Source organism: Pleurodeles waltl, chromosome 5 (assembly GCF_031143425.1).
Source record: "Pleurodeles waltl isolate 20211129_DDA chromosome 5, aPleWal1.hap1.20221129, whole genome shotgun sequence".
Classification (NCBI taxonomy): Eukaryota; Metazoa; Chordata; class Amphibia; order Caudata; family Salamandridae; genus Pleurodeles; species Pleurodeles waltl.
The window spans coordinates 1838405227-1838428636 of record NC_090444.1 but is presented as its reverse complement, the minus strand read 5'-3'; the positions used below and the strand labels follow the sequence as shown (position 1 = coordinate 1838428636).

At 48.8% G+C, this 23410-nt stretch overlaps 1 protein-coding gene across 1 annotated transcript in view; it reads right to left on the bottom strand.

The window, feature by feature from the left end:
* DNAH8 (dynein axonemal heavy chain 8) overlaps nt 1–23410 on the bottom strand; it is a 9979189-nt gene that overhangs the window by 3441902 nt on the left and 6513877 nt on the right. The window contains exon 50 of the mRNA XM_069236651.1: nt 22296–22382. Within this exon, the coding sequence (XP_069092752.1) occupies nt 22296–22382 (87 nt within the window). The remainder of the gene's footprint in view (nt 1–22295; nt 22383–23410) is intronic.

The following is a 23410-nucleotide window of genomic DNA, read 5'->3' as shown; positions in this document are numbered from 1 at the left end:
TAGATAAGTAGGTTTAGAAGATAAAGCCTGCAGCTCACTCACTCTCCTGGCAGATGTAATTGCCACCAAAAGGCTGTCTTAATAGTGAGCAGCCGGAGAGGACAGTTATGCAAGGGCTCGAAAGGAGCACACATAAGGAAGGTAAGAACCAGATTAAGATCCCACTGGGGCATAACGAAAGGCACAGGTGGGAACAGATGTACAAGCCCTTTAAAAAATCTCTGTACTATAGGTGATTTAAACAGAGATGGTTGATCAGGCAACTGAAGAAAAGCCGATAAGGCTGCAAGATGGCCCTTGAGAGTCCCCAAGGAGGAACCCTGCTGGGCGAGAGACAAAATAAACAAAAGGATGTTAGACAGAGAAGAAGAAAGAGGATCAATAGACCTCTCTGAACAATAAGAAACAAAACGTTTCCAACGGCAGGCGTTGATCGACTTAGTAGAGGGACGCCTGGCTGCCAGAATGACATCACAGACCTCGGGATGGAGGTCATAAACCATCAACTGTCGCCGCTCAATCTCCACGCATGAAGGTGCAGAGTTGACAGGTTCGGGTGGAGAACCTTTCCCTGCTGCTGCGACAGAAGATCCTCCCGAAGAGGCAGCCTGATTGGAGGAGCAATGCTCATTTTGAGAAGCTCTGGATACCAAACTCTCTGTGCCCAATCCGGAGCCACAAGGATTACTTGGGCCTGGTCGTTCTTGATTTTCTTGAGAACTCTGGGCAGAAGTGGTATAGGCGGAAAAGCGTACAGGAGGCCTGAACTCCACTCGCGACGAAAAGCGTCACCTAGCGATAGCCCCCTTGGAAACTCCAATGCGCAAAACTGCTGACATTGCGCGTTCTCTGCGGAGGCGAGCAGATCTAACCAAGGCTCTCCCCACTGCTGAAAGAGTCCTTGCGCCACCTCCGAATGGAGACACCACTCGTGATCCTCTAAGCATTTTCGGCTGAGTTCGTCTGCTCTGGCGTTCAGAGAACCTGCCAGGTGTTGAACCACCAGGGTCATGCCCTGCTGTTCCAGCCATGTCCAGAGGCGTAAAGCCTCTTGACAAAGGGTCCACAAACCCACACCGCCCTGCTTGTTGCAGTACCACATTGCAGTAGCGTTGTCCGTGAACACCTGCACCACCTTCCCTTTCACAAAAGGAAGAAATGCTTTTAATGCTAGCTGGATCGCCCGAAGCTCCAACAAGTTGATGTGGAGCCCGGATTCCGCCAGAGACCAGTGACCTCTGATCTCCACCTCCCCCAGGTGGCCGCCCCATCCCAGAAGTGACGCATCTGTCACTACCGTTAGATCTGGTTGGGGAAGGGAGAGGGGTCTGCCCTTGACCCACTCGCAGTTCACTAACCACCACTGCAGATCTTCCGCAGTCCTCTCCGAGATCTGAACCACTTTGGTAAGATTTCCCTGATGCTGTGCCCATTGGAACTTCAGGTCCCACTGCAGAGCCCTCATGCGCCATCTGGCATGCTTGACCAACAGGATGCAGGAAGCCATGAGTCCCAGCAGCCTCAGAATCTGTCTCACCGAGATCCAGGATAGAGGCCGAAACATCGGAATCATAACTTGAATATCCTGAACCCGCTGATCGGGAGGATAAGCCTGATACTGCACTGTGTCCAGAACAGCTCCGATGAAAGACAGCTTCCGAGAGGGAGTCAGGTGTGACTTCGGCACATTTATAGTGAACCCCAGCGAATGCAAGAGGTCCGCCGTCGTCTGGAGGTGGGTGACGAGAGCCTGGGGCGTAGGAGCATTCAACAGCCAATCGTTCAGGTAGGGGAAGACTGAAATCCCTGACCTGCGCAAATGAGCTGCCACCACTGCCATCACCTTTGTGAACACCCGAGGGGCACTGGTGAGACCGAAAGGAAGCACGGTAAACTGAAAGTGCTTGTGGCCCACCTTGAACCGCAGGTAACGCCTGTGGCTTGGCAGGATATGAATATGGAAATACGCATCCTGCAAATCCAACGCTACCATCCAGTCTCCTTGGTCTAGGGCAGACAAAACGTGAGCAAGAGTGAGCATCTGGAATTTCTCCTTCTTGAGGAAGAGATTGACATCCCTTAAATCCAAAATAGGGCGAAGGCCTTTTTTCTTTTTGGGAATCAGAAAGTAGCGGGAATAGCAACCACTGTCTGCTTCTGATATCGGGACTCTTTCTATGGCTCCCTTGGCCAAAAGAGCCGAAACTTCCTCGCGGAGCAAAGCTAAATGGTCCTCCATCAGCCACTCCTTTGTCGGAGGGATAGAAGGAGGGAAAGACTGGAAGGGAAGGGAGTAGCTCTTCCGTATGATCTGCAGGACCCACTTGTCCTTGGTGATGGAAAGCCAGTGAGGGAGATGAAAACGAATCCTCCCTCCAACTGGACGGACGTGATCCCGCAGAGCCACACTAGGAGGGCTTGGGCACAGTGGAGGGGGGCTGTGTGACGGTCGACCTCTGGCCAGACCCTCTGGGTCTGATGGTACCATGACCACGTCCTCTTCCGGGATGCTGTGAAGCCTGAGGACGGTGGCTAAATTGTGGCTGGCGTGGCACCACGCCCCTCCCGAAGCCTCGGAAGGGGCGAAAGACAGACTGCTGTCGTGCCGGCGTTGAAAGGCCCAAGGATCTGGCCGTGGCTCGAGAATCCTTGAACCTCTCAAGCGCGAAGTCTGCCTTTTTGCCAAAAAGGCAAGAGCCATCAAAGGGCATGTCCATCAAGCTGGACTGGACATCCCCTGAAAAACCAGTAGAACGTAGCCAGGCGTGGTGATGAAGGGCCACTGACAATGAAATCGCTCTGCCCAGCAAGTCAGTCGTATCCAAGCCACACCGGATTGTAAACTTGGCTGTATCTCTCCCATCCTTTACAGCCTGGGTGAGAGTGTCCCGTACGCCCTTCGGGACCTGGGGCAGCCTTGCGCCACCGTATCCCATAAAGTATGGGAATAACGGCCCAACAGGCAAGAGGTGTTTACAGACCTCAATGGTAGGCTGGAGGAAGAAAACATCTTCTTCCCAAGCTGATCCAGCCTCTTGGATTCCCTATCCGGGGGAGCGGAAGGGAAGGCACCACGTGAAGTAGAGGCTTGGACAAACAAGCTCTCAGGAGTGGGGTGTTGTGTCAGGAAACTAGGGTCGCTGGGAGCGGGTCTATGGCGGCAGCCGACCGTCCTATTCACAGGAGCCCCTGTGCTGGGTTTGGAGCACGTACCCAGAAGGATGTTTGTAAGAGCCTCATTGAAGGGCAACAACGGTTCCGATGTTGACACCCCCGGCTGAAGCACTTCTGTCAGGATATTTGTCCTGACTGGCACCGTAGGCAAATCTAGGTCCAAGACCTCAGCTGCCCTACACACCACCATAGCGAAAGAAGCCCCCTCCTCCGTAGCCACATTAGCAGGAGAGAGCATACCAGTATCTGGAGATGTGTCCAGTCCACTGGCCTCCCCTAGATCCACATACCAGTCCTGCTGCAATCCTGATTCTAAAGGGTCCTCAGACCCCTCCCATTCCTCTCCTGCGTCTGGCTGTTCCAAATAATGCTCAGAGAATGATCTGGGCCGAATCGGCTCCATCGAAGTCGGAGCCGACGTCGTACGACGTCGCTCCGGCTCCGGATCATCCGGAATAAGGATGGGGCTGCCACCTGTGGGCGCCGGTGGCGGAATCGTCGATGTCGGACCCAGCGCCGAAGGAGGTCGACTGTGAGAAACCAGCGCAGGTCGAGATTCGTTTTCGGATCCTGAGGTCCCCAACGGCACCGAGGCCGAAGCCGCCGGCGTCGAATCCGAAGGGGCCCCTGCTGACCCCGCGAGGCCCGAAGACCCACCCGAGGGTACAGCCCGCTCAAAGACGAGACGGATGGCCTCGTAAAATTCTTTAATTTGAGCGGGGTCAATCCGGTCCCCGGAAAGGGGGGAAGACGCGGAGTCGACCCTGGCGACGGCTCTGCAGAACCGCGCTTGGAACGTCAACAATCCCTAGACGCCTCGTCGGTCGACGGGCATGGCGAAGACAAAGTCCGCTTGGACTTCTTCTTCTTCTTGTGCCTCTTACCTTCTGAAGACCTCGAATGCAAGGAAGAGGACTTGGGGTTCCGGGAGCGGTGTCGCGACCTTCTCCTACTGCGAGACCGTGACCTCTGCGGAGTCGCGCCGACCGAAGAAGAAAGTCGGGCCGCAAGAAGCTTAAGGGATCTCTCCCTCAAGGCCTTCGGCGCCATGGCCCGACAATCGGAGCACGAGGTGGAATCGTGGTCCTTGTCCAAACACCAAAGACAAACTTGGTGCGGATCCGTCACCGACATGGTGCGATGACACGCACCTCATGCCTTGAATCCTGTCTTTCTCGAAGACATGACTCCAAACAGTCAAAAAAGCGTCGACAAACCATCGAAGCAGGGTAGCTCTTTCCAAAACTGCGCTTAACCGGCGCGGAAGGAAAAGAACTGACGTACGCGCGCCAAGACGGCGTCTATATAGACAACCGTGACGTCATAGACGACTCCAACATCACTGACGACGCACGCAGAGCTGGTCGACGCACGTTGATCCAAACGACGCCGTCCGACGACGCGCGCCAAGGGTACTGCTCACAAAAAACTCCGGATTCTAAGCTGACGCCAGGGAATTCTAAGGTAAGGAAGCTGCAGCTAGAAGTCTCTATCAGATCCTAGCTTTAGGGAGCACTTGGTCCATTGTTCCAGGATCCAAGTCACCCTGTCCTTTTTGCTTTTTGGCCTGAGCCTTTGTCAAAGCAAAAATATGCCCAGGAATTCCCAGCATTGCTGCATGAGCCTCCAACTCCACTTCTGCCCAAGCTGATGTCTCTAAATCATTCCCTAGTAGACAGTCTACAGGTAAATCTGAGGCAACCACAACTTTCTTTGGACCAGTAACCCAGTCTTGTGAGGACTCTTTTCTGTTCTCTCTGAACTTAATCCTGTATTCTTCAGTGGTTAAGCCAAATCCATCCAAGAGTGCATTCTTCAAAACTGTAAAATTATTGGCATCACTTTCCTTCACAGTAAGGAGCCTATCCCTACCCTTTCTACTGAAAGATAGCCATAGGATAGCAGCCCACTGCCTTTGAGGGACCCCCTGTACCATACAGGCCCTCTCAAGTGCAGCAAACCACTTGTTAATGTCATCCCCCTCCTTGTAAGGGGGAACTATCTTGTGCAGATTCCTAGAATCATGCTCTTTCACAGGATTGCTATCAGGAATAGTGCTGCTGCCACCAAGGGGTCCTAACCCCACCACTGTCTCTCTTTTTCTAAGTCTAGAGATTCCCGGTCTAGAGCCAGCTGTTGCTGTTTAAGCTTCAGCCTGGTCTCTTCCACTCTCAACTTATTGAGTTCCCTTTCTAACATCTTGTCATCAGGGTGGGTGGGTTGGGAATGTTTTGACACAGAAGAAAGATTTGAATGAGCAGAGGGAGACCTGTCCCTAACAGTTGACACCCTAACAACCTGGCCTACAGGAACAAAAACATCCCTACTGTGATGGGAGCTTCTATTACTACCAGCATTGCTAGGTGGTCTGCTAAGGGGCAGATTAAGAAGGGAACCCTGTAACACTCTCTCAAGGGGCTCCCCTGAGTCAGAGTGTGAGCTATCTATCAACTTTTCAGATGAGGTGCCACCCTCGGCCTTTTCATTCTCAATAAGCATATTAGACAGCAACTCTCTAGAAGGGTTCTTTCCTATCACTAAACCTCTATCGATGCAGAGACTCCTTAGGCTCTTAAAGTTAAGATTGTCATAAGTTGTACTGACCAAATTAAGAGGAGTTCCTACACCAGACATGATAGAAAAAGGTTTAGAGACAGATAAAAGATAGAAAAAGTTTCAGGACTTTTTAAGAACAGGAAAAATAACTTTTTGAAACTTTTTGAAAGTTTAGGAGTACTTTTCAGCACTTAGCAGATAGTGTAATAGAAGAAAAGCAAAACTTTTTGGTTAGGTGTACATACACTGAACTTGTTTTGTATATTATTCTCTTATGAAAAGTACAAAATGACAAAGTGGTAAGTAGTTGCAAGTACTTATCCCACCGCTGCACAACCAATGCAGGAGGCTGGCCTGGCTTGTAGTGGGTACCAAGGGGTACTTACACTCTGTACCAGGTCCAGTTATCCCTTATTAGTGTAAAAGAGGTGTTTCTAACAGCTTAGGCTGATAGAAGGTAGCTATAGCAGAACAGCTTAGGCTGAACTAGGAGATATGCAAAGCTCCTACTATACCACTGGTGTCATATGCACAATATCATAAAAAAACACAATACACAGATATACTAAAAATAAAGGTACTTTATTTTTATGACAATATGCCAAAAGTATCTCAGTGAGTACCCTCAGTATGAGGATGCCAAATACACACAAGATATATGTACACAATACCAAAAATATGCAGTAATAGCAAAAGGAAGTAATGCAAGCAGTGTACAGTTACAGTAGATTGCAATAGGAGCACATATGTATAGGGGCAACACAAACCATATACTCCAAAAGTGAAATGCGAACCACGAATGGACCCCAAACCTATGTGACCTTGTAGAGGGTCGCTGGGACTGTAAGAAAACAGTGAGGGTTAGAAAAATAGACCACCCCAAGACCCTGAAAAGTGGGTGCAAAGTGCACCTAAATTCCCCAAAGAGCACAGAAGTCGTGATAGGGGAATTCTGCAGGAAAGACCAACACCAGCAATGCAACAACGATGGATTTCCAGACGAGAGTACCTGTGGAACAAGTGGACCAAGTCCAAAAGTCACGATCAAGTCGGGAGTGGGCAGATGCCCAGGAAATGCCAGCTGTGGGTGCAAAGAAGCTGCCACCGGATGGTAGAAGCTGTGGATTCTGCAAGAACAACAAGGGCTAGAAACTTCCCCTTAGGAGGATGGATGTCCCACGTCGTGAAGAGTCGTACAGAGGTGTTTTCGTGCAGGAAGACCACCAACAAGCCTTGCTAGCTGCAAAGGTCGTGGTAAGGGTTTTTGGATGCTGCTGTGGCCCAGGAGGGACCAGGATATCGCCAATTGTGTGAGGAGACAGAGGGGGCATCCAGCAAGACAACGAGCCCACTCAGAAGCAAGCAGCAACTGCAGAAGTGCCGGAACAGGCACTACAAAGTGGAGTGAACCAGAGCTCACCCAAACTTGCACAAGAGAGTCCCACGACGCCGGAGGACAACTCAGGAGGTTGTGCAAGGCAGGTTAGAGTGCCGGGGACCCAGGCTTGGCTGTGCACAAAGGAAATCCTCGAAGAGTGCACAGGAGCCGGAGTAGCTGCAAAACACACGGTTCCCAGCAATGCAGTCTAGCGTGGGGAGGCAAGGACTTACCTCCACCAAACTTGGACTGAAGAGTCACTGGACTGTGGGAGTCACTTGGACAGAGTTGCTGAGATCAAGGGACCTCGCTCGTCGTGCTGAGAGGAGACCCAGAGGACCGGTGATGCAGTTCTTTCGTGCCTGCGGTTGCAGGGGGAAGATTCCGTCAACCCACGGGAGATTTCTTCGGAGCTTCTAGTGCAGAGAGGAGGCAGACTACCCCCACAGCATGCACCACCAGGAAAACAGTTGAGAATGCGGCAGGATCAGTGTTAGAAGGTCGCAGTAGTCGTCTTTGCTACTTTGTTGCAGTTTTGCAGGCTTCCAGCGCAGTCAGCAGTCGATTCCTTGGCAAAAGGTGAAGAGAGAGGTGCAGAGGAACTCTGATGAGCTCTTGCATTCGTTATCTAAAGAATTCCCCAAAGCAGATACCCTAAATAGCCAGAAAAGGAGGTTTGGCAACCTAGGAAGGAGGATAGGCTAGCAAGAGAGGTAAGAGCCTATCAGAAGGAGCCTCTGACGTCTCCTGCTGGCACTGGCCACTCAGAGCAGTCCAGGGTGCCAGCAGCACCTCTGTTTCCAAGATGGCAGAGGTCTGGAGCACACTGGAGGAGCTCTGGGCACCTCCCAGGGGAGGTGCAGGTCAGGGGAGTGGTCACTCCCCTTTCCTTTGTCCAGTTTCGCGCCAGAGCAGGGCTGAGGGTTCCCTGAACCGGTGCAGAATGGCTTATGCAGAGATGGGCATCATCTGTGCCCATCAAAGCATTTCCAGAGGCTGGGGGAGGCTACTTCTCCCCAGTCCTGACACCTTTTTCCAAAGGGAGAGGGTGTAACACCCTCTCTCTGAGGAAGTCCTTTGTTCTGCCTTCCTGGGCCAGGCCTGGCTGGACCCCAGGAGGGCAGAAACCTGTCTGACGGGTTGGCAGCAGCAGCAGCTGCAGTGAAACCCCGAGAAAGGTAGTTTGGCAGTACCCGGGTATGAGCTAGAGACTCAGGGGATCATGGAATTGTCTCCCCAATGCCAGAATGGCATTGGGGTGACAATTCCATGACCCTAGACATGTTACATGGCCATGTTCGGAGTTACCATTGTGAGGCTATTCATATGTCGTGACATATGTATAGTGCTCGCGTGTAATGGTGTCCCCGCACTCACAAAGTCTGGGGAATTTGCCCTGAACAATGTGGGAGCACCTTGGCTAGTGCCAGGGTGCCCACACACTAAGTAACTTAGCACCCAACCTTTACCAGGTAAAGGTTAGACATATAGGTGACTTATAAGTTACTTAAGTGCAGTGGTAAATGGCTGTGAAATAACATGGACGTTATTTCACTCAGGCTGCACTGGCAGGCCTGTGTAAGAATTGTCAGATCTCCCTATGGGTGGCTCAAGAAATGCTGCAGCCCACAGGAATCTCCTGGAACCCCAATACCCTGGGTACCTCAGTACCATATACTAGGGAATTATAAGGGTGTTCCAGTATGCCAATGTAAATTGGTGAAATTGGTCACTAGCCCGTTAGTGACAATTTGGAAAGAAATGAGAGAGCATAACCACTGAGGTTCTGAATAGCAGAGCCTCAGTGAGACAGTTAGTCATAACACAGGTAACACATACAGGGCACACTTATGAGCACTGGGGCCCTGGCTGGCAGGGTCCCAGTGACACATACAACTAAAACAACATATATACAGTGAAATATGGGGGTAACATGCCAGGCAAGATGGTACTTTCCCACACAACCCCCCCCCAAACGAAGGACAATAAGACTAGCCATGACCTAATGAGTCTTCATTGTCTAAGTGGAAATATCTGGAGAGTCCATCTGCATTGGAATGGGTACTCCCAGGTCTATGTTCCACTGTATAGTCCATTCCCTGTAGGGATATGGACCACCTCAACAATTTAGGATTTTCACCTTTCATTTGTTTTAGCCAAAGTAGAGGTTTGTGTTCTGTCTGAACAATGAAGTGAGTGCCAAACAGGTATGGCCTCAACTTCTTCAGTGCCCAGACCACAGCAAAGGCCTCCCTCTCTATGGCAGACCAACGCTTTTCTCTAGGGGTCAACCTCCTGCTGATAAAAGCAACAGGTTGATCCTGGCCCTCAGAATTAAGTTGTGATAAGACTGCCCCTACCCCTAATTCAGATGCATCAGTTTGGACAATGAATTTTATGGAGTAACAGGGGCTTTTCAGGACAGGTGCAGAGCACATGGCCTGCTTCAGCTCCTCAAAAGCTTTCTGACAGTTTGCTGTCCATAATACCTTTTTAGGCATTGTCTTAGATGTGAGGTCATTAAGAGGGGCTGCAATGGAGCCATAGTTCTTTATGAACCTCCTGTAGTACCCAGTGAGGCCTACAAAGGCTCTCACCTGAGTCTGAATTGTAGGGGGAACCCAATCTATAATAGTTTGGATTTTCCCCTGAAGTTGTGCAATCTGTTCTCCACCTACCAGGTGTCCCAGATAAACCACTTTACCCTGCCCTATCTGGCACTTTGAAGCCTTGATAGTGAGGCCTGCCTTTTGCAGGGCCTCCAAAACTTTCCATAGGTGGACCAGGTGATCATCCCAGCTGGAGCTAAAGACAGCTATATCATCTAGATATGCTGCACTAAAAGCTTCCAGCCCTTGCAGGACTGTATTCACCAACCTTTGAAAAGTGGCAGGTGCATTTTTCAATCCAAAAGGCATTACTGTGAATTGGTAATGGCCTCCAATGGTTGAAAATGCAGTTTTTGCTTTTGCATCTTCTGATAATTTGATCTGCCAATACCCTGCAGTCAAATCAAAAGTGCTTAGATACTTGGCAGATGCCAGTGTATCTATTAGCTCATCTACCCTGGGTATAGGGTGAGCATCAGTTTTGGTTACCTGGTTGAGACCTCTGTAGTCAACACAAAATCTCATTTCCCTTTTACCATCCTTGGAATGAGGTTTTGGTACAAGTACCACAGGAGAGGCCCATGGACTTTCAGAGTGCTCAACCACTCCCAGTTCAAGCATTTTCTGCACTTCTTGTGTTATGCAGTCTCTGACATGGTCAGGCTGCCTATAGATCTTACTTTTGACAGGCAAGCTGTCTCCAGTATCTATAGTGTGCTCACACCAAGAAGTGGTGCCTGGCACAGTAGAAAAGAGTTCAGAAAACTGACCCAGGAGATTTATGCAGTGGTCTTTCTGCTCAGCAGTAAGACAATCTGCCAGTACTACACCTTCCACTAGAGCATCTTGTTCTGTGGAAGAGAAGAGATCAGGGAGAGGGTCACTCTCTTCTTCCTGTCCCTCATCTGTTGCCAAGAGCAGGGTGAGATCAGCCCTGTCATAATAGGGTTTCAGGCGATTGACATGGAGCACCCTAAGGGGACTCCTGGCAGTGCCTAAGTCAACTAAGTAGGTGACTTCACCCTTTTTCTCAACAATAATGTGGGGTCCACTCCATTTGTCTTGGAGTGCTCTTGGGGCCACAGGCTCCAAGACCCACACTTTCTGCCCTGGTTGGTACTGAACCAAAACAGCCTTCTGTTCATGCCATTGCTTTTGGAGCTCTTGGCTGGCCGGAAGGTTTTTACTGGCCTTTTTCATGTACTCAGCCATCCTAGATCGTAGGCCAAGTACATAGTCCACTATGTCTTGCTTTGGAGCTTTTAAAGGTTGTTCCCAACCCTTCTTTACAAGTGTTAGAGGACCTCTCACAGGGTGTCCAAATAGGAGTTCAAAGGGGCTGAAGCCCACTCCTTTTTGGGGTACCTCCCTGTGAGCAAAAAGGAGGCAAGGTAACAGGACATCCCATCTCCTGCGGAGTTTGTCAGGGAGTCCCATTATCATTAATTTGAGAGTTTTATTAAACCTCTCAACCAGTCCATTTGTTTGTGGATGATAGGGTGTGGTGAACTTGTATGTTACACCATATTCCTTCCACATGGCCTTTAAGAAAGCAGACATGAAATTGCTTCCCCTGTCTGATACCACCTCTTTTGGGAAGCCCACCCTGGAAAAGATTTCCAGGAGGGCCTTTGCCACTGCAGGAGCTGTAGTGGTCCTTAGAGGAATTGCTTCAGGATATCTGGTGGCATGGTCCACTACCACCAAGATAAACCTATTGCCTGAAGCAGTAGGAGGGTCAAGGGGGGCCAACTATGTCAACCCCTACCCTTTCAAAGGGAACCCCAACCACAGGTAGTGGAATAAGGGGTGCCTTTGGAGTTCCACCTGTCTTGACACTGGCTTGACAGGTTTCACAGGACTTACAAAATTCCTTTGTGTCCTCTGACATTCTAGGCCAATGAAACAAGGGGACAAGCCTGTCCCAAGTTTTCATTTGCCCCAAATGTCCAGCTAAGGGAATGTCGTAGGCTAGAGTTAGGAGGAACTTTCTGTACTCCTGAGGAATCACCAATCTCCTGGCAGCTCCAGGTTTTGGATCCCTTGCTTAAGTGTACAAAAGGTTATCCTCCCAGTAAACTCTGTGAGAGTCACTGACATCCCCATTTGCTTGTTTGACAGCTTGCTGCCTTAGACCCTCTAGTGTGGGACAGGTATGCTGTGCCACACTCAGCTCCTCCCTGGCAGGCCCCCCTTCACCCAAAAGCTCAGCAGTGTCTGCTTCCAGCTCCTCTGGTGTAGGTTCTGCACAGGGTGGAAATTCTTCTTCCTCAGAAGTAGAATCCACTGTAGAGGGAGGGATAGTAGGTAGTGTTTTACTTTTACTAACCCTAGCTTTAGGGAGCACTTGGTCCATTCTTCCAGGATCCAAGTCACCCTGTCCTTTTTGCTTTTTGGCCTGAGCCCTGGTTAAAGCAAAAATATGCCCTGGAATGCCCAGCATTGCTGCATGAGCCTCCAACTCCACTTCTGCCCAAGCTGATGTCTCTAAATCATTCCCTAATAGACATTCTACAGGTACATCTGAGGCAACCACAACTTTCTTTGGACCAGTAACCCCCCCCCAGTTGAGATTCACAATAGCCATGGGGTGGCTAAGAGTGTTGTTATGAGCATCGGTTACTTGGTACTGGTGACCAAGTAGGTGTTGTTCAGGGTGGACCAGTTTCTCTATTACCATTGTAACACTGGCACCTGTGTCTCTGTAGGTCTGAACCTCAACACCATTTATTAGGGGTAGTTGCTTGTACTTATCCATATTAAGGGGACAAGCAACCAAGGTGGCTAAATCAATGGCCCTCTCAGAGACTAATACAGCCTCTGTGGTCTCCCTAACAAGACCAACCCCAACTAAATTACCAAAAGTGAGCCCAGCTACTCCCTTGGATCAGCTATTAGTAGGTTTGCTCCCACCACCACTGCTATTACTAGGGGCACTAGGTGTAGCAGCAGGGGTTGTAGTGGTAGGAGGCTTGGTGATTTTCTTTGGACAACTGGGATCTGTTGTCCAATGGCCTTTTATTTTACATAAATAGCACCATGGTTTCTTTTCTTTGTTTTGATTTGAAGAGGATTTGGGCCCACCACCCCCACCAGAGTGTTTTTGTGGGCCTGATGAAGACTAATTTTTAGATTTGTCCCCACCCTTGTCAGAAGACTTACCATCCTTCTTCTTGCCATCCTTGTCACCCCCTGTATGAACTTTTCTGTTCACCCTTGTTCTGACCCATTTGTCTGCCTTCTTTCCCAATTCTTGGGGAGATGTCAGATCAGAGTCTACCAGGTACTGGTGTAACAAATCAGACACACAATTATTAAGAATATGCTCTCTCAGGATTAAGTTATACAGGCTTTCATAGTCAGAAACTTTACTGCCATGTAACCACCCCTCCAAGGCCTTCACTGAATGGTCAACAAAGTCTACCCAGTCTTGTGAAGACTCCTTTTTGGTTTCTCTGAACTTCATCCTGTACTGTTCAGTGGTTAAGCCATAACCATCAAGGAGTGCATTCTTAAGAACTGTAACATTATAGGCATCACTTTCTTTAACAGTAAGGAGCCTATCCCTACCCTTTCCACTGAAAGATAGCCATAGGATAGCAGCCCACTGCCTTTGAGGGACCTTCTGTACAACACAGGCCCTCTCAAGTGCAGCAAACCACTTGTTAATGTCATCCCCCTCCTTGTAAGGGGGAACTATCTTGTGCAGATTCCTAGAATCATGCTCTTTTGCAGGATGACTATTTGGAATACTGCTGCTGCCACCATGGGCTCCTAACCCCAATTTCTGTCTTTCTCTTTCTAAATCAAAGGACTGCCTATCTAAATCCAGCTGTTGCTTCTTGAGCTTCAGTCTGGATTCTTCCACTCTCAATCTATTGAGCTCCCTTTCTAACACTCTGTCATCAGTGTGGGAGGGTGGGGCATGCCTTGAAACAGAAGTATGGTGAGAACAGAGGGAAACCTGGCCCTAACAGATGGCACTGTAACAACCTGGCTAACAGAAGTAACACTCCTACTATGATGAGAATAACACTCTTACTGTGATGTGAGGTAACACTATTACTGTGGTGTGAATTCCCATCAGTACCAGCTATGCTAGGTGGTCTGCTAATGGGCAGGTTAGGAAGGTTCCCTTCTAAACCCTTAGCTAGGGGTTCCCCAGGGTCAGATTGGGAACCATCAGCTAATTTCTCAACAGAAGTGCCAACTCTGGTCTTATCTTGTTCAATGAGCATATTAACCAACAGTTCTCTAGAGGGATTCTTCCCTACCCCTAAACCTCTTTCAATGCAGAGACTCCTTGCTCCTTTCCAGCTAAGGTGATCATAAGCAAGTTTGGACAGATCAAAAGTTTGGCCTGTACCAGACATTTTAGAAAGTGTTTAAGGGACAGAAAAAGTGAGAAAAAAGTTTTCAGAACTTTTTAAAGGACAGAAAAAAACCTTTTTAAACTTTTAAAGAACTTTTAGAAAGTTTAGAGGTACTTTTCAGCACTTAGCAAAGAAGTGATAGAAGAAAAGCCAAACTTTTTGGTTAGGTGTACATACACTGAACTTGTTTTGTATATTTTTATCTTATGAAAAATACAATATGACAAAGTGGTAAGTAGTTGCCAAGTACTTATCCCACCGCTGCACAACCAATGTGGGGGGCTGGACTGGCTTGTAGTGGGTACCAAGAGGTACTTACACCTTGCACAGGCCCAGGTATCCCTTATTAGTGTAGAGGGGTGTCTAGCAGCTTAGGCTGATAGAAAAGGTAGCTTAGCAGAGCAGCTTAGGCTGAACTAGGAGACGAGTGAAGCTCCTACAGTACCACTAGTGTCACTTGCACAATATCATAAGAAAACACAATACACAAATATACTAAAAATAAAGGTACTTTATTTTTATGACAATATGCCAAAGTATCTCAGTGAGTACCCTCAGTATGAGGATAGCAAATATACACAAGCTATATGTACACAATACCAAAATATGCAGTAATAGCAATAGAAAACAGTGCAAACAATGTAGAGTCACAATAGAATGCAATGGGGGCACATAGGGATAGGGGCAACACAAACCATATACTCTAGAAGTGGAATACGAACCACGAATGGACCCCAAACCTATGTGACCTTGTAGAGGGTCGCTGGGACTGTAAGAAAACAGTGAGGGTTAGAAAAATAGCCCATCCCAAGACCCTGAAAAGTGGGTGCAAAGTGCACCTAAGTTCCCCAAAGAGCACAGAAGTCGTGATAGGGGAATTCTGCAGGAAAGACCAACACCAGCAATGCAACAACGATGGATTTCCAGACGAGAGTACCTGTGGAACAAGGGGACCAAGTCCAAAAGTCACGATCAAGTCGGGAGTGGGCAGATGCCCAGGAAATGCCAGCTGTGGGTGCAAAGAAGCTGCCACCAGATGGCAGAAGCTGTGGATTCTGCAAGAACAACAAGGGCTAGAAACTTTCTCTTTGGAGGATGGATGTCCCACGTCGTGAAGAGTCATGTAGAGGTGATTTTGTGCAGGAAGACTGCCAACGAGCCTTGCTAGCTGCAAAGGTCGCGGTTAGGGTTTTTGGATGCTGCTGTGGCCCAGGAGGGACCAGGATGTCACCAATTGCGTGAGGAGACACAGGGGGCATCCAGCAAGACAAAGAGCCCACTCAGAAGCAAGCAGCACCCGCAGAAGTGCCAGAACAGGCACTACGAAGTGGAGTGAATCGGAGCTCACCCAAAGTTGCACAAGAGAGTCCCACGACTGCGGAGGACAACTCAGGAGGTTGTGCAATGCAGGCAAGAGTGCCGGGTACCCAGGCTTGGCTGTGGACAAAGGAAATCCTCGAAGAGTGCACAGAAGCCGGAGTAGCTGCAAAACACGCGGTTCCCAGCAATGCAGTCTAGCGTGGGGAGGCAAGGACTTACCTCCACCAAGCTTGGACTGAAGAGTCACTGGACTGTGGGAGTCACTTGGACAAAGTTGCTGAGTTCAAAGGACCTCGCTCGTCGTGCTGAGAGGAGACCCAGAGGACCGTTGATGCAGTTCTTTGGTGCCTGCGGCTGCAGGGGGAAGATTCCGTCGACCCACGGGAGATTTCTTCGGAGCTTCTAGTGCAGAGAGGAGGCAGACTTCCCCCACAGCATGCACCACCAGGAAAATAGTTGAGAAGAAGGCAGGATCAGTGTTACAAGGTCGCAGTAGTCGTCTTCGCTACTTTGTTGCAGTTTTGCAGGCTTCCAGCGCGGTCAGCAGTCGATTCCTTGGTAGAAGGTGAAGAGAGAGGTGCAGAGGAACTCTGATGAGCTCTTGCATTCGTTATCTAAGGAATTCCCCAAAGCAGAGACCCTAAATAGCCAGAAATGGAGGTTTGGCTACCTAGGAGAGAGGATAGGCTAGCAACACCTGAAGGAGCCTATCAGAAGGAGTCTCTGACGTCACCTGCTGGCACTCGCCACTCAGAGCAGTCCAGTGTGCCAGCAGCACCTCTGTTTCCAAGATGGCAGAGGTCTGGAGCACACTGGAGGAGCTCTGGGCACCTCACAGGGGAGGTGCAGGTCAGGGGAGTGGTCACTCCCCTTTCCTTTGTCCAGTTTCACGCCAGAGCAGGACTGAGGGATACCTGAACCGGTGCAGACTGGCTTATGCAGAGATGGGCACCATCTGTGCCCATCAAAGCATATCCAGAGGCTTGGGGAGGCTACTCCTCCCCAGCCCTGACACCTTTTTCCAAAGGGAGAGGGTGTAACACCCTCTCTCTGAGGAATTCCTTTGTTCTGCCTTCCTGGGCCAGGCCTGGCTGGACCCCAGGAGGGCAGAAACCTGTCTGAGGGGTTGGCAGCAGCAGCAGCTGCTGTGAAACCCCGGGAAAGGTAGTTTGGCAGTACCCGGGTCTGAGCTAGAGTCTCGGGGGATCATGGAATTGTCTCCCCAATGCCAGAATGACATTGGGGTGACAATTCCATGATCCTAGACATGTTACATGGCCATGTTCGGAGTTACCATTGTGACGCTATACATATGTCGTGACATATGTATAGTGCACGCGTGTAATGGTGTCCCCGCACTCACAAAGTGCAGGGAATTTGCCCTGAACAATGTGGGAGCACCTTGGCTAGTGCCAGGGTGCCCACACACTAAGTAACTTAGCACCCAACCTTTACCAGGTAAAGGTTAGAGATATAGGTGACTTATAAGTTACTTAAGTGCAGTGGTAAATGGCTGTGAAATAACGTGGACGTTATTTCACTCAGGCTGCACTGGCAGGCCTGTGTAAGAATTGTCAGATCTCCCTATGGGTGGCACAAGAAATGCTGCAGCCCACAGGGATCTCCTGGAACCCCAATACCCTGGGTACCTCAGTACCATATACTAGGGAATTATAAGGGTGTTCCAGTATGCCAATGTAAATTGGTGAAATTGGTCACTAGCCTGTTAGTGACAATTTGGAAAGAAATGAGAGAGCATAACCACTGAGGTTCTGAATAGCAGAGCCTCAGTGAGACAGTTAGTCATAACACAGGTAACACATACAGGGCACACTTATGAGCACTGGGGCCCTGGCTGGCAGGGTCCCAGTGACACATACAACTAAAACAACATATATACAGTGACATTTCCAAATTTAGTTGCTTTGGTACTTCTTACACCCCACAATTGGCATACTGGTGTACCTTTGTAAATCCCTATTACATGGTACCTAGGTACCCAGGGCATTCATACATCAGGAGTCCCCTATGTGTTGCAGCATGTATTATGCCACCCATGAGAGCCCATGCAAACTGTGTCTGCAGGCCTGCCATTTGCAGCCAGCATGAAAAGGTGAATGCATCCTTTCACTGCTGGTCACTACACCAGGTCACTGTAGGTCACCCCTTTGGTAGGTCCTTACAGCCCAAAGGGCAAAGTGTAGGTCCCTGTGTATGTGGGCACCCCTGTATGAGCAGAGGTGCCCCTATGAACTCCAGTTCCAATCCCCTGGACTTCGTAAGTGCTGGGAAGCCATTTTAGCTATGTACATGCCATTGGTCACTACCTGTGGCCCAGCTACATAATGGTAACTCCGAACCTAGGCATGTTTGGTATCAAACATGTCGGGATCATACACCAATACTGATGCCAGTATAGTTGGCATGATTCCATGCACTGTGGGGGCTCCTCAGAGGACCCCCCCAGTACTGCTCCTACCAATCTTTTAGGGTCTGCGGGCAGCCTATGCTGCTGCAATCCCTCAGGCAGGATTCTGCACTCCTACTGCTTGACCAGCTCAAGTAGGGGGAGGCAGAAGAAAGGATTTCATGTGGGAGAGAGGATGAAAACTCCTCTCCCTTGGAAATAGGGGTCACTGGGCTGGAGAGGGGTAGCCTCCCCATGTCACCAGACTGCTTTGAAGGGCACATTTGGTGCCCTCCTTGCATAATCTGGTTTGCACCAGTCCAGGGACCCCCGGTCCCTGCTCTGGCGCAAAACTGCACAAATGAAAGGGGAGTGACTACTCCCCTGTCCATCACCACCCCAGGGGTGATGCCCAGAGCTCCTCCAGGTGGCCACTTGATTCTGCCATCTTGGAAACAAGATTTCCAGAGGCCCCTGGGAGCATCTGACTGGACAGGTTAGGTAGCTGATGTCAGTGACCACCTCTGATAGGTGGTCACCTCAGAGAGTGACCAAGGCCCTTTTTGGGCTATTTAGGGACTCCCTTATGGGCGGGTCCCCATATTTGTTGTGCAAGACTCCACCAGGAGTCTGCAAAGACATCTTCTACTCCTGGCCACACGAACTGAACAAGACTGCAACGTCTGAGGTGACTTCTCCTTGCAAAATTATTTCTGCAGCTCCTGTCAGCAAACGGCAACATTTCCATGGCTGTGCATCCCCTGGGGTTGGCAAGACTTCAGCTGCACCAAAGAAGCAAGAAGGAATCTCCCTTGGAGTGAAGGAGTCCCTCCCTTGCTTCCACAGGCACCTAAGGCAACAACGTCTGGCTGCTGGGATCTGCTGTCCTCTGGACTTGCCAAGATTCTCCTACACAGATGGTGGTTCTGAGGGGTCCTCTAGGTCCTCTCTGCCTTCTGTCCAACTTGGGAGACAGTGAGCCCTTGCCTCTTTATCAAAGACAAAACCCCTGTGCGCTGCGACTTTTGCAGCAACCAAGGCTTGTTTACTCCTGCTCCAAGGGATCTTCAGGCTCCAAGTAGCCCTGGCCCCCAGCACTCCACCTCTGCAAGGACAGTTTCCTCTCTGCTACTCCAGCGACGTGGGTCTCCTCTTCCGGTGTGCTGACTGGGCCTCACTGTGACTTACTGTGCCTGCTGTCAGTGGGTTGCTTGTGGGGGATCCAACTGCTTCTGCTGGCTCTCCTGTCTTCTCAGGGTCAGCCCAGACTCCCCTCCAAGGGTCGAGCCCCCAGGACCTTGCTGGTCCTCTTCAGTTCTGCAAATCTCCAACAGCTCCAGTTCCATTTGCTTGTGCTTGTTGGTGGTCCTCCTAACCACTGACACAAGTGCAATCTTGTGACCGACGAGGGACAGCTCCTAGGTGTCTTCAGGTACTTCTCTGTAGCTCATGAGCCTCGCAGCTGGACTTCATATATCACCTTCGACCCAGAACTTCACTCACAGAAGGGTGGGCATTGCCTCCTGTACCACCTGGAAACTTATGAGTGGGCTGGACTCTGTCCCCTTCTTTTGCAGGTCTTCCTCATCTGGAATCCACCATTGGGTTCCACTGGACTGGTCCTGCTTTTACGAGTCCCCTTGTTAGCCTTTGGGAGGAACAGGTAATTTACCTCTCCTCTCCTGGTCGCTGTGGATCTTCTAGATCCTTACCTCTTGGGTTTCCACTCTCTCCTAGCCCTTGGCTAACCACTCCATATCCTCTGGTGGGGGACCCATTCTCGCTGTCTACGTTTTTTTGTATATGGTTTGGCCCCCCTAAAGGGCCATTGCTATTTTATGCTATTTCCCAATACTTATCTGTGTATATTTTTTTGTACTTACCTCCAGAAGGGTGTTTGCATACAGTAATCTAGTTTAGTGTTCTTGTAATAAAGTACCTTTATTTTTGCAACACTGTGTGGTTACTTTGACATAAGATAAGTTTCTGTGTGACTGCTGTGGTATTGGAAGTGCTTCACACTCCTCCTAGATAAGTTTTGGCTGCTAACCACAGCTGCCACTAGAGAGCCCTAGCTATTTTGACACTTTAACACTATGTAATAAGGGTTGCCTGGAGCCAGTACAAGGTGTAACACCATAGGTGTCCACCACATACTAGGCCAGCCTCCAAAATTGAGTACCACCAATTAGCATCATGATCCTAGTCTTTGACACATTCTTATAAAGAAATAATTTAAAAATAACGTAGTTCAGACTACACTGTTTTGGCTATTGAACCTGTCTGAGCTTGAAATAGTGACAACAAGGCATTTGTTCCAGACTGATGTTGCATCAGGTGTCTTATCAATGTCATCGTTTGAGTATCTTGACACTTTCACTGATTCTTGGAAAGATAAGGACAGACAACACCTGCATCAAATAGAGAAAATTAAGTCTGGGCCTGCTCAAGAGGGAGTCGGCTCTATGGCATTTACGTCAACTCAGCCTTAGACCTAAACTTAATGTAAAATTCAATCAGCTCACAAAGTAAATTAAATCCTCTATACACTCAGGAGCAGGCATTGTCTCAATTATACATTTTTCAGGTTTTAGCCCTCTCTTTGGTCAACCTCTGAACTAGAAAAAGCAAAGTCTTCTGTGTTGAACTCCCCTGTTAAACCTTTGGAGTTACTTCTCAGCATTTCTAGCACCAATCTTAATCTCCTATTATGGTCGTCTTCATCTGTCCCTAATATTAAGATATTACCTTGATTTGTCTTAATGTTCTTTATACCTTCTAAAACGTTATGCCTGGTTCTCTGAAATACAGAGGCTGTAGAAAATAGGCCAAAGAGCATTCTCCTGAAAATTAACCTTCCACTGGGTATAATAAAAGATTGTGGCCCTCATTATAACATTGGCGGTAAAAACTGCCTACCGCCGCCGCCGCGGCCACCAAAAGACCGTCGCCGCGGCTACTAGCTGTCCGCCATATTATGACTACAGCCGGATTTTTGCCAGAAGGATGGCGGAAATCAGGCTGTGGCCTTGGCGGCGGATGGCGGTAAGGTGGCGCTGCTGCCACCAGTACCATAATACGGCCTGGTGGTGTTCTGCTGGCAGACGCTGCTGGTGCCAGCAGCACCCCATCCCGTATCCTGCCGGAGGACTCCCTGACTACAGGTAAGTCGGGTCTCTGACAGGAGAGGGGGGTGGGGGGTGTTGTGTGTGTGTGGGGGTGTGTGTATGTTTGTGTGTTTGTGAATGCAGGTGTGTGTTGTGTGTTGGATACGAGTGTGCATGTATGAAGGAGCGAGTGTGTGTGTGTTGTGTTTTGTGTCTGCATGTATGTTTGAAAGTGTGTGCAGGTGTGTGTGGGTGGATGTCTGCATGCGTGGATGTTTGTGGTAAAGTGTGTGTGTATGTGTGTGTGTGTGAAGGGGAGCGTGAATGTAGAGGGGTGTGGGGGGGCTTTGGAGAGGCAGGGGGGGAGTAACTGGAAAGGTAGGGGGAGGGAGAGTCAGTGATGGTGTCTACCGCCATGGTTTTTGTGCCGATAAGGAAGCCACGAAAACCATGGCGGTAGGCGGGGTCAAAATCCTGCGGGCGGAACAGTGACGGCGCCAGGCTGGAGATAGATATCCCCAGCCCGGCGGCTGTCACCGCCATAGCGGTCGGAGTGGTACATTGGGGGGTTGGCTTAAGCCACCCCACCAATGTCATAATATGGCGGTAAGTACCTCCAGCCTGTTGGTGGTACTTACCGCCATATTACCACTGGCCTCCGGGGTCATAATGACTCCCTCTGTCTTCATGTAATATAATCTGATGGTATTCTGATGTTAGGTGTATCTTGAAGTAAAGACAACATCTTAATTATGATTGGCAGTGTAAGACTGTCATTTTTTTTTTTTAATTGTTAAATGCTCTGAAGTAAAGGCACAATTTAATTTTGCCCACTCCCTGGTTTGCATGCTATCACTGGAGATAACCATTCAGCAGTTTCTTCCCTAGCCATTTATTGTTACTAATACCATGCTTTTGTAAGCAACTGGAGGGAATGATATTCTGCTTTAAGCTATTCCAGCACAATTGAAACAGCTTGATGAATGGTTAAACACTTCACGGAATGGGTGACTAATAAGAAATATTAAACTGGCTCTGACAATATACTGTCTACATCACTAAGTGATTGTGATACAAATACTATGGTCCATGTATCTCTATACCCTGTTACCATGTTATAGCTGTGATATATGTACTGGAACTAAAGACTTACACGTCAAATGTTATTGTTTATTCCGAAATGGCCAATATTACTTTTGGAGGTCATCTTGCCTTCAGTGTGTCTACAAGTGCCTGTTTCTCAAGAAAGTGCATGTTGTAGATCGCAAGACTTGCTGCACAGTTAAACCACTGTGATACTGACTGAGCCTTAAATACAGCAATGAACGCAATTTACAGACTTTTCCAATTGCTAAGAAGAAAATAGCTTACCTGTCTATCTGGAACCATCATAGCAACTGTTCTAAACATAATTTTAAGATTTTCTGGCAATTCCTGACGCCCAGCATAACCAGGGTTCTATAAAAATATGTAATCCTAATTAATGCTCAGATACATTTTAGTTTTTTTAATATGTACAACTTTATAGCTCTTGGAAAAGGTAGACAGTATAAATAGTTTGTTCACACATCATTACACATCGGGATGGTGGTGGCTGAATCCTTGCATCATGAATTCAAATAAGCAATCTGCTATAGTGCTGTAATGTGTTCAAGAAATTAAATCTGAATGTACCCAGAAACTTTGACTAGCTACACCTAAGAAGGACTGAAAACCTACATCAACATTTCTTTTACCATACGTATGAAACGAACAGGTTACTTACTTTCGGTTACGCATTATCTTGTAGAGACAATATCTAGAAGGAGATTCCTTACCAGGAGCGCAGAGCCAGGAACTGCACTGACACTGATGTGTCCCAACAAGGGCCCTGAAAGGGACCATCCCTAACCCTAGAAATCTATTGGCAGAGCAAGGAGGATGGGTGGGTTGGTAAGAAATCTGCGGCTAGATATTGTCTCTGCTTGATAATGCGTTACCAAAGGTAAGTAACTTGTTCATCTGATAGACTTCTAGCCGCAGATTCCTTACCTTTGAATAGATAGAACAAAGAGCTGGTCATCCACCTGGAACTCGTGTGTAGTCAAGGTAGAGTGACAATGCTCTTTTTGGGTCCAGACAGTGGAGTTGCTCCGTTTCTTTTGAGGAATGTGGAGGAAGCAAGAAAGTAGGCAAGGTGACAGATTGGCCCACATGAAATGTTGTTACCACTTTTGGCAGGAAAGAGGCCCTAGTGCGAAGCACCAGTTTGTCTGGAAAGATGGATCCGAATGAAGGCTTACAGCTCATTCACCCTCGGGCAGATGTGATAGTCACAGGAAAGGCTGTTTTGAGGATGAGCAGCCTGAGGCGAAGGTTGTGAATAGGCTCGAAGGGAGCACACATCAAAAATGTGAGAACCAGATTAAGGTCCTACTGAGGTATAATAAAAGGAGAAGGGGGGGAAATATATACAAGACCCTTTAGAAATCTGTTTACGAAAGGGG